This window comes from Episyrphus balteatus, chromosome 2, assembly GCF_945859705.1.
Source record: "Episyrphus balteatus chromosome 2, idEpiBalt1.1, whole genome shotgun sequence".
NCBI classification, from domain to species: Eukaryota; Metazoa; Arthropoda; class Insecta; order Diptera; family Syrphidae; genus Episyrphus; species Episyrphus balteatus.
The window spans coordinates 31,425,699-31,437,356 of record NC_079135.1 but is presented as its reverse complement, the minus strand read 5'-3'; the positions used below and the strand labels follow the sequence as shown (position 1 = coordinate 31,437,356).

Genomic DNA, 11,658 nt, shown 5'->3' with positions numbered 1-11,658 from the left:
TCGACTCAACAGGCCAACCAACCAGAGTGCATATGTTACGAAAAATTCAGCTTCAAACCTCGAACTTTGGCATAAGCGTGTAGGACATCCAAGTATTGAAACCACAAAAGTTATGATTCCGAAAGCAGTGCAGAATATTGATTGCGATAGTTCAAAAATCAATTGCATTACATGTATCAAAGGTAAAATGGCACGCCAGCCATTTAAGTCAATTGGTACTAGAGCAGAATCAATATTAGAACTTGTACATACAGATCTTTGTGGTCCGCTTGAACACAAATCAATTGGTGGTTCACAGTACATGCTTCTTTTCATTGATGACTTTTCAAGAAAAGTCTTTGCATTTTTCATTAAAAGCAAGACTGAGGTAGCGGAGAAATTCCTTGAGTTCAAAAACTTTGTAGAGAATCAGACTGGTAAAAAAATTAAGGCCATAAGAAGCGACAATGGCAAAGAATACTGCAATTTTAAGATGAAGAAAATATTAACAGATGCAGGTATTCAACATCAAACAACGGTTCCATATTCTCCACAGCAAAATGGGTTGGCAGAAAGGATGAATAGAACCATCATCGAAAAAGCTCGTTGTCTTCTCATCGATTCTGGCTTACACAAACGTTTTTGGGCTGAAGCTGCAAATACGGCAGTTTATTTAACAAACAGAACACCTTGCAAAGGTACAAAAGAAAAAACACCTGAAGAAGTTTGGAGTGGAAGAAGAGTGAATCTGCAACACCTTAAAGTTTTCGGTTGTCAAGCAGTAATTCATATTCCCAAAGAAAAGCGAAAGAAACTCGATGCCAAGGGAAAAGAAGTAATTTTTGTCGGATACTCAACACACTCGAAATCATATCGCTTTTATGATACCAAGATAAGAGAAGTCATTACAAGTCGAGATGCAGTTTTCCATGAGCAAATTTTTCCAAAGGATGGTAAGACAAATGATACATCTTATTGTGATATTTTTACAGGATGTGATTCAGTGGGGAATGAAAATGAAGATTCATCAGAAGATATTAGTAATGAATTATCAATCCAGATAAGTAATGTTAGTGAAAATTCATCAGAAGATACTAGTGATGAAATACCAATCCAAATAAGTGACGATTCGACTAGTGAAAATAGCTTTTCTGATGCACAAAATGATTTCATCGATGAAGAATCTCCAGAAAGAATCATATCTGAAGAAATATCCGAAGAAGCAATAAGACGATCTACGAGAATAACAAATCCACCAGAAAGATACGGTTATCTATCCTACATGGCTAGCGACAGTGACGAAGACCCAAAAACAGTCACTGAAGCAATGAAAAGTGAACATATGTCTGAGTGGAAAAAAGCAATGAACGATGAATATGCAGCTCTTATGAAAAACGATACCTGGGAATTAGTTCCATTACCAAAAGGAAAGAAAGCTATAAATTCCAAGTGGACATTTAAGACAAAAAAAGATGCAAGTGGTAATGTTGAAAAATATAAAGCTAGATTGGTCGTAAAGGGTTATTCGCAACGTCAAGGGATCGATTATCAAGAAACATTTTCTCCAGTCGTAAGGTACACGTCCATAAGGGTACTTTTAAGCTTGGCTGTACGCTATGATTTGGATATCGATCAAATGGACGTTGTGACTGCCTTCCTACAAAGCGAACTTGACGAAGAAGTTTACATGAATCTTCCAGAAGGTTTTGATAATGTTCAAAATAAAGTATGTAAACTCAAGAAATCACTGTACGGTCTCAAACAAGCAAGCAGGGTTTGGAACAAGAAATTGGACGAAACATTGAAACAAATTGGGCTTTTACAATCAAAAACCGATCCATGTATCTATTACAAGACGAAAAGTAAAGACAAGACTTTTGTCGCTATTTACGTTGACGACATACTGATTTTTACCAACAACAAAGATGAAAAAAGAATAATCAAAGAAAATTTGGCTAAATCATTCGAGATGAAAGATTTTGGAGAAGCTAAATTTGTGCTTGGCATGCAAATAACACGCAATCGAGAAGAGGGAAAGTTGTGGATAGACCAACGGACGTACTTAAAAAACATCCTCAAGCGTTTTAATATGGAGGATTGTAATCCGGTGTCCACACCCCTAGATATCAATCAGAAACTCATCAAAGAAACATGTCAACCAAGTAAAGAAGAAACTGATTATATGAAAACCGTTCCATACCAAGAAGCAATCGGCAGCATTTTATATGCAGCACAAGTAAGTCGCCCAGATTTATCTTTTGCAGTGGGGGCTTTATCAAGATTTAATAGCAATCCTTCAAAATCACACTGGGGAGCGGTTAAACGACTTTTTCGTTATATAAAAGGAACACTAGACTATAAACTGGAATACTCTCGTGACAATGAAGGATGTCTAGAAGGTTTTTCGGATGCTGACTGGGCTAGTGACTCCGATGACAGAAAATCTACTACTGGTTACCTCTTTAAATACCAAGGGGGACCTATTTCATGGAATGCAAAGAAACAACCTACTGTCGCTCTCTCCACCACAGAGGCTGAGTATATGGCTTTAGCCTCAACATCTCAAGAAGCGCTTTGGCTTCAATCTTTATTGCGAGAACTCATAAATTGGAATCAAGAACTAATATTACAATGTGATAACAAGAGTGCAATAAACCTCTCTAAAAATAACATATATCATGCACGTTCAAAACACATTGATATAAGGCATCATTTCGTTCGAGATCTTGTTGAAGAAAAGAAATTAAAAGTAACATATTTGAAAACTGAAGCGATGCCTGCAGACGTGATGACTAAAGGACTTCCTGCAACAAAACACAACAACTGTTGTAGATTTATTGGTTTTTTAAAGGTATAAAAATCTAGTGGGGGTGTTGAAGTTAGAGATTTTATACTTTGTTATAAAATACTTTGTTTATTTAATGTTATCATGTTGTATTGTTTTTATATGTTTGTTTAATGAAATTAAATTAATTATTACTGTTCAGAATCTTAATATATCAACCTGTACCCCTTCCGTATACCATTTTGCCTTGTGAGCTCGTAAATGCTCTTCATCAGTGAAAGCGTCTTATGGGAGTCCCCACACCAATAAGAGAAAACACCTTCTTTATCGCTTTGGTTTGGGAGAGACTTCTTAAATGGCAGCCACACAGAAGTAACAAAAACAAATGTAAAATGGAGAGTCATTTGTGTTAAAAACAACGTCGATGTTGGGATTTGAACATTTCAAATTTTGACAATCTACATTTCAATTTCAAGCCTTAAGCCTGGTAAGCAGCTCGCGCTAAATTTTAGCTCCCATACAAATATTTGTATGGGAGCTCAGATAAAAATTTTCGATAATTTGTATGGGAGCTAAAATTTAGCGAGAGCAGCGTACCAGGCCTTAACTACAATAGCCTTAAAATTGAAAAAGTGGGAATGTTTTTTTTATTTCTTTCTACTGCTATTTGTTTTTGGCAGAAATAACAAAATTGTTTTTTGAACCTCGCTCTCTGCACTTAGAGGATATAATATATGGAGTGCTTGTGCTGTTAGTTCCGTGAGTTTTTATAGAGGGTTCTAGTTTCTTTAAGTTTTTCGATGAGTGCATGCCTCCATTTTATTTTCATTTGATGGCTGTCATCAACAAGCGTGTTTATTTACAGCTGTGGAACCGGACTCGCACTGAAAAACGAAGCCAGCGACCCCTATCCATGCATATGGCGTTACAATGTATTAGGTATAGGAACAAGCACTCCATATATTATATCCTCTAAGTCTCTGCATCATTATTTTAAGTTTTTCTGTTGGAAAAACTATCACAAAATGCGTTTGAAAATTTTGACTTTTTCATTTTTGCAAAAGGGGCCGTTGTAGATATACACCAATCTCCAATTATAAAAGTAAACATATGCGACCTAGTCGTATCCTTTATTTTCTATTTACGATCTAAAAGTAGCCCACTTCCAAATATTTGCTCAATTCAATTTTACCAAATGCCACCAACTTCACATTAAAACTTTTGCTGTCAGAATCAAAAAACTCGAAAAGTCAAACTTCTTTGCGATTTATAAAAAAAATTCTTACTCGAATAATTATTTCAGACAAAAAGATAAAATTTGTCGCCTAAAAATCACATAAATTAATTAATAACTACAAATCCTATCATATATTCTATTAAAGTAATATAAATAATTAAATTTTGGCTCATAGATGTACAGGAATAGAGTGTTAAACGAAGTCAAATCGAAATAAAGATGTGGGATTCCTCGATGTTTTTGAGTACACTCACTCCGAAGTTTTATGTTGCACTCACCGGTACTTCCAGTTTAATATCTGGATTAATCCTTATATTCGAATGGTGGTATTTTCGCAAATATGGTACTTCATTTATTGGTATGGTTCTTTAAAAAGTTTAATTTATAAATGCTTTTGCTAGTTCACATTTGCTTCATTTATTATTTTATATTTATGCATTTATTTTTTATTAATAACATTCTTTTAGAACAAGTTTCGATTAACCACATCAGTCCGTGGATAAATGGCAGTGACAATCAGTCTGAAACAAATGGTACTAATGGAGGGCAACAAATGCCTGAATGCAAAGTTTGGCGCAATCCATTGAATCTCTTTCGGGGAGCTGAATATCAGAGGTTTTATTGGACAACTAATAAGGAGCCCCTCACTTATTATGATATGAATCTTAGTGCACAGGATCATCAGACCTTTTTTACATGTGAAGGTAAGTAATGGTTGATTAAAAATTTTTCTTTTCTTATTTTTATTAGCAATTTTAATAACTGTTGAATGAGGAAAGGGCATGTTAACTTTTCAGTGTGTAGTAGAGAAAAAAAGGTCCTTTTGTTATATTTTATTTTAAGATTTGCATTGAAAAGAAATCTTTTCCTTCCTTAACACTTAAAAGTATTCAATAAGATGGCTTACATGTTCCCTTGTGTCCGCAACATGCAATCAAAAATATTCCGTGATAGCATATCGCGAATTTCTGGTTGTTTTTATTTAAAGCGAAAACAAATTTAATTTAAGGGTGGTTTTTTTTTGCGTCATTGTCCATTGTGGATTTGAGCCGTAAATAACAAGCTTCTCCAGCCAGCTCTATTTAAAGCTAGCTGCTTCCAGTTTCGCAAGCAAAGTTGATTGAGTTTACCTAAGTTGAAGTCCAAAAATTTGCGGGCCAGAGCATTGTTGTCCAAGACCACATGCCTGCTGAACTTGGGCTAGGTAAGTGTCCTTGTACAACCTTCTCAGTTCGATGGTGTATCTTCTTCTCTTATCACCATCAATGCATTTGGGACCAAAAATTAACCGGGGAACTTTTGTCTGGAAACAATCCAAGGTGTTTTCATTCGCCTTCGTCGAAAGTCCATAGCAGGATTGAAATGATGTTGTTGTCGGTGTTTATAGCGGAGTATAGATAGACGAAGTCTTTTATTATTTCGAAATATTGGCTATCCATGGTGACGTTTTTTCCAATACGTCGATGTTGAGTGTCCTTTTTTGATTACTGCATATACTTGGCTTTGCCCTCATTGACTCTTAAACCCATTTTTTTCGGTTTCTTCGATTATTACAAAAGCGCTAATGACATCACGGTGTGTTTGTTCTTCCGATTATGTCAATATCGTCGGGATACGGCATATAAAAAAGACTGGACGGACTTTTGAAAGATAGTGCCTCATGGTGTTCTTTGCCGGAGTTTTGTATGATTCTTTTAAGGATGATGTAAAAGAAATCGGATAACAATGCGTCCGTCGGCTTATTTTGACCTCTTTCCTATCCTTTTAGGTTTGCCGAATTCAGAATAGACGCCAAGCAGCATGGTAGGAAAGAAACCTTTTAAAAAGAGTCCTTAATTATTGTTTCGCAGCTTCTTTGTACATTACAGTACTAGATTAGTCAGTCTTGCTGTATATACTCAAAAGCCGTATTGCTCGGATTTTCTATCTTTATAAAAATGAACCTTATCATCGTTTAAAAACTTCTCATCCGAGTATTTAGATCCTGAATGGATTGTTGACTTGATAGTTTTAATTAAAATCTCATAATGGAATGGTGTATTCTCTATGTTACTTGTAAATTAGGGAATGAATTCCGAATAACAGAGTATCTTATTTTCTGTGAGAATCAGCGTTGCCAGAGCCGGCTTTTTATCGCCGAACAAACTCCTTGAACATTTCACTCGCTCCTAAAAATTGTGATTTCCGATTTTAAGTCCGCCAATGAGCATGAAAACCAAAATGTATGAAGAAAACCAAAAATAAATAATAATTCTAGAAGTCTGATGAACTAAACTTATTTGAAAGTTAAAAAAAAAAAAAATAACTTACAAAATAAATATTGTATGCGTTTTTTGCACCAAGGCGGCTATTTTTCCTCTAAAATATTTTGGCAACAGGATAATGATTACATGGATGTTCTTGCGGCGCACACACGGCAAAATTGATCGATCGAAATTTTTGATGTTCTTTTATGCTTATTTAACCTCGTGCTTAAATGTTTACTGAACTAAAAAACAGCAAAATTAATAATATACCGTTATTCACTTTTTTGCTAGAAGCCTCGGTACTTGATGAATGTGTTTCGTTACTCATGTACCTCAGTTAACATGTGTGGCGATCGTGTTCTTATCACTGTTTACTTAAAGTATAACTTTCTGAATCTTATACAGGGTGTCCCACAGTTATCGCCCCAAATGAAAACCATGGATTCCTGAGGTCATTTTAAGTCGAAAAACTTAAGACGTAATTTTCTCGTTTTCGTCCCGTTTTCGAGTTACCACGGTTTTTATGATTTTTTCTCTCTTGTCCTTTAACTGGCCTTATCTTTGCAAAACTACGTTTGATTTGAAAGATTTTTTTTTGCAACTAATCAAGAATTTATTGCAATTTAAGTTTGTCTCAAAATTTTTTTTTCTGCGGACAACCGTTTCTCCACAATTTTGCATCAAACACAATTTTCTTTGTTTTTTAAGTTGTTTTTTACACTTTCATATCATTTAAGTCAAAAAAACACGTTAATGAGTATAAATTTTTTGTGCTTTTTATTAAAGCCCAGTTTATTTTATTAAAAAAAATAAGTTTTATTTCATAAAAAAGGCTACTGAAAGTAATTAAAAAAAAAAAAAACAAACTGAGTGAATGAAAAAAAAAATAATCTTAAAATAAAAAATTAATTTAAATGAATTAAAAACTTTTTCTGAGCAATTGTGGTTAAGAAAAGAACAAATAGATAAAGCTCAGAAAAAGTTTTAATAAATTTAAATTAATTTTGTATTGAAAAATTATTTTTTTTTTTAATTCACTCAGTTTTTTTTTTTTTTTTAATTACTTTCAGTAGCCTTTTTTATGAAATAAAACCTATTTCTTTTATGAAAATAAACTAGGGTTTAATAAAAAGCACAAAAAATTAATACTCATTAACGTGTTTTTTTGACTTAAATGATATGAAAGTGTAAAAAACAACTTAAAAAACAAAGAAAATTGTGTTTGATGCAAAATTGTGGAGAAACGGTTGTCCGCAGAAAAAAAAATTTTGAGACAAACTTAAATTGCAATAAATTCTTGATTAGTTGCAAAAAAAAATCTTTCAAATCAAACGTAGTTTTGCAAAGATAAGGCCAGTTAAAGGACAAGAGAGAAAAAATCATAAAAACCGTGGTAACTCGAAAACGGGACGAAAACGAGAAAATTACGTCTTAAGTTTTTCGACTTAAAATGACCTCAGGAATCCATGGTTTTCATTTGGGGCGATAACTGTGGGACACCCTGTATATTTTATATTTTAAAGAACGGCCTCTTACAAGTAAGTTCTCAGGTTTTTGGTAATTTTTATAAATATAATTTAATAATTATAATGCATTAGGTAAATAAGATCTATCAAATTAATTAGAAAATACGACTTTCATATTGAACAAAAAAAAAAGTTCCAGGGAGTTCCCTTTTTTAATTTTAATAATATTGTTCTTTAAGACTTTTAGAAGGTACACACAAAATTTTAGTTATCACTTTTGATCACTTTGGAAGTTACCGTTGCTTTTGTTTACTGCTATAGCGTAGTCCATTGAAAATAGTTTTTTTTATATATAAAAATTTTCAAATTTTTTTTCATAAAAGATTTCGGTATTCCATTGAAGAGGGAATATTGATGCACTCATAAAAAAATAGTTTTTTGAAGATCTTTCCCAATAATAACATTAAAGTTAATGAAACATTTTTGTAATGTTAATATCACAAAACATCATTATTTTGTTATATCTCTGCTCAGACAACTTAGTATGTAAATTATTTGTGTCCACCTAAATCGTTACTTTTACCGTATGTGCGGCGTTTTGAGACATCGACGTCATTTCATTTATAGAAAGGGTATTTTTCGATAAATACATTCTTCGAAATTCACAAAGAATAGGACATTTGCCTAGAAAATTAATTACGTCTTCTTTTACGTTCATGTTGCATAAACTGCAATTACTTTGTAGATCTAATCTGTAGGGCATGAAGTTGAGTTTAAGTGTTTCCGTTCTCGCTCGAAAAATTTTGCTAATGTCATGAGTTGAAAGTTTAACTAATTATGGAAATAATTTTCGGGACCTAAATTATGTGGCAGGTTCTTATAGGTTTCTCGAGTTTCTGATATTCTTGCTCTGTTTGTATTATTTAAAAACATATTTTCGTCTACCGTTGCAATCAAATTGTATAGGACTCTCTTCTATTCCTCTGGTCTGTTCTCTTGTAGATTCAACGATAAATGGTGCACATCAGCTAAACGATACAGTTCCGAAAACACCCCAGATCTTGATCTGAATAATTTCAACATAATCCTTTTTTGTAAATTAAAATCTTCTTGGTTCATGTTTCTTAAGATGTAGTCACAACACGCTCTTAAACTTCTTGTACAATTCCTGATTCTACATAAATAGCATACATACGTCGAAACGTTACTTGGCAGATTGAACAATCTTTTGAAGTGGCAGTATCTGGAGACCCCACAGTAACCCCAGTATGAAGCAAATACGTGGGAAAGTTATGATACACTTAACATCGAGATCATAACAGCGTCCAATGAAAGGAAGAAGAAGATCAATATAATATGCATAATACACCTCATGTGGAATTATCTATATTCCACGTGTTCAAAAATGCTGCGAAATCTTTATCTGAAGCAAAGATAAAATTCATTTTTCTTCTCTCTTGGTACTTTTTGGAACATTGTTTCGATAAAATAGACATTCGCACTTCTAGACGTATTGACACAAACAAAAAACTTTTGTTCAGTCGACTTAAAAGAGTGTTAAACAGGCTACCCGCCCCTTTTCTGTTCTCCCATATTAAATAAAAAATAATCCACATCGGTATATTCATTGAAATTCACCTATTAAGGTTAATCCCTGTGTCAGTTATCAGTTGATTTCATGAAATAATTGTAAAAAGTATTCTTTTTCGCAGAGCTTTTAACGCGAGTCGTAAAATTTCATGTGGTCACTTTATTTAGTACTATCATAATTCAATTCTGTTAAATAATTAAAGATAATGTGTTGTTTTAGGTGATGCTGGCAAAGCTGAGTACGAAATTATGCAAACAGCTTGGCGAGAACGAAATCCTGTGGTGCGAATAAAGGCCGCACATAATGCTCTAGAATTAAATACAGAATGTGCGCCGGCATATATTCTTTTGGCTGAAGAGGAAGCCACAACAATTTTGGAGGCTGAAAAAATTCTCAAAACAGCACTCAAAGTCGCTGAGACAAATTATAGAAAGTCACAAGCAACTCAACACCAAGGTGCCATAGCCGAGGGAATGCATCGTCGTGACACAAATGTTTTGATCTATATTAAACGCCGTCTGGCAATGTGCGCTCGAAAATTGGGCAAACTTAAAGAGGCAGCAAAAATGTTTCGTGATTTAACCAAGGAGATTCCATCGATCATGAATGTATTGAATATCCATGAGAACCTAATCGAGACACTACTTGAAATGCAAGCATACGCAGACTGTCAGGCGGTGCTAGCCAAATACGATGATATTTCGTTGCCAAAGTCGGCGGCAATTTGTTACACAGCAGCGCTCCTTAAGGCCAGAGCTGTGGCCGATAAATTCTCGCCGGACATTGCATCGAAACGTGGCCTCAGCCCGGCTGAGATGAGTGCCGTTGAAGCGATTCACAGAGCTGTGGAATTCAATCCACATGTTCCTAAGTATCTGCTTGAGACTAAACCACTCATTCTTCCGCCAGAGCATATACTCAAACGCGGTGATTCAGAAGCACTTGCTTATGCGTTCTTCCATCTTAAGCATTGGAAGAATGTCGATGGAGCACTCAATCTTCTGCATTGTACATGGGAGGGGACATTTCGAATGCTGCCGTACCCTCTTGAACGAGGCCACCTCTTCTATCCGTATCCAACATGCACCGAGTGTGCCGATCGTGAACTCCTACCAACGTTTCATGAAGTGTCGGTATATCCGAAGAAGGAGCTGCCATTCTTTATATTGTTTACGGCTGGCCTTTGTTCATTCACAGCTCTTCTGGCGCTATTAACCCACCAGTATCCCGAACCGATGGGCATAATCGCACAAACTGTACTTAATTGGATCTCGTATCCTTTTCAGCTGATCAAGGAGAGAATCGAGGCTATTTGGCCTTGCAATCTGCTGCAACAGCTGTCGAGAATTTAGAGGGCTTTCGACTACCAAGAAGCTGAGCTGGAGGGCAAAATGACAGCGATAAATAAATAAGCGCTACAACAAATGCATTTAATGTGATTTTGTTTACATACAGATTAATCTCTCTTGTAACAGGTGTTCTTTTGTTTTTCTTTTGTAATGACATTAATTTATTTAATCGAACACAAAACTCGCCCTTTCCTCCTTCTCTGTGAAAGAAATTATTATTTTTGTTTAAAAATGTCTTTTTATATTAACTCGTGTGTTCTCTATCGAATCTCGTTTTTCCTTGCTATTCTTAATTATTAATACTCGTAGTACTATGTATTTCGTTTTTCTTTTTATCCAGTGTTTGACTACAAAATCATAAAAAGATTATTTTTCCTAGCACTGGTTTATTTAAAGCAAATTATTAAAATAAAAAATATTGGAGCCCTTAAGTTACAAAAACAAAACAAAAATTTAATGTATCTAAATTGAGTTTGACTAACGGTTAAGATCTATATTTGGAAGACTAGCATGTGCTAAATGGGATTATTCAGAATGACAATTTTTTTAGTTTTATGTTTTTTATATCTTAATTTATTGTAAAATATTCAATGCGTGTTAATTTATTTCCACTTACAAAAATATGTAAGTAAGTGTAATACAACAAAATAAATGTCCATTTCAGTAAGTACATGTGTCTCGTTTATTTTTCTATTCTATCATCCACTAGTTTTATAAGGGAGAACATGTAAAGATTGAGTTTTATCTTGAAGTATTCATATTGAATAGATGTTATTATATTCAATTTGAGAAATGTGAATTTTGTTATCTGAACAGTGTGTCTGTTGATATAAGGCTTAACTGTTAATCTAGATGTGTGGTTTCGAGCCTAGTACACGAAACGAAATTTTCCATACAAAAATTCGATAAAGAAATTTAATTTGTTTTGTTTTCGCTTTAAAACTTATTTTCTTGAATTTTTTTATTTGTATTTTTAATATTTTTACTTTACTTTGGTATTTTTTG

General features: G+C 34.0%; 1 protein-coding gene across 1 annotated transcript; it reads left to right on the top strand.

Moving 5' to 3' along the window:
• Nucleotides 1-3,996: 3,996 nt before the first annotated feature.
• Nucleotides 3,997-11,323, top strand: LOC129910606 (protein ST7 homolog). The gene is made up of 3 exons (XM_055988041.1): nt 3,997-4,359; nt 4,469-4,705; nt 9,524-11,323. The coding sequence occupies exons 1-3, from the start codon at nt 4,221-4,223 to the stop codon at nt 10,654-10,656; spliced, it is 1,509 nt and encodes a 502-aa protein (XP_055844016.1). The 5' UTR covers nt 3,997-4,220; the 3' UTR covers nt 10,657-11,323.
• The last annotated feature ends 335 nt before the right edge of the window (nt 11,324-11,658 follow it).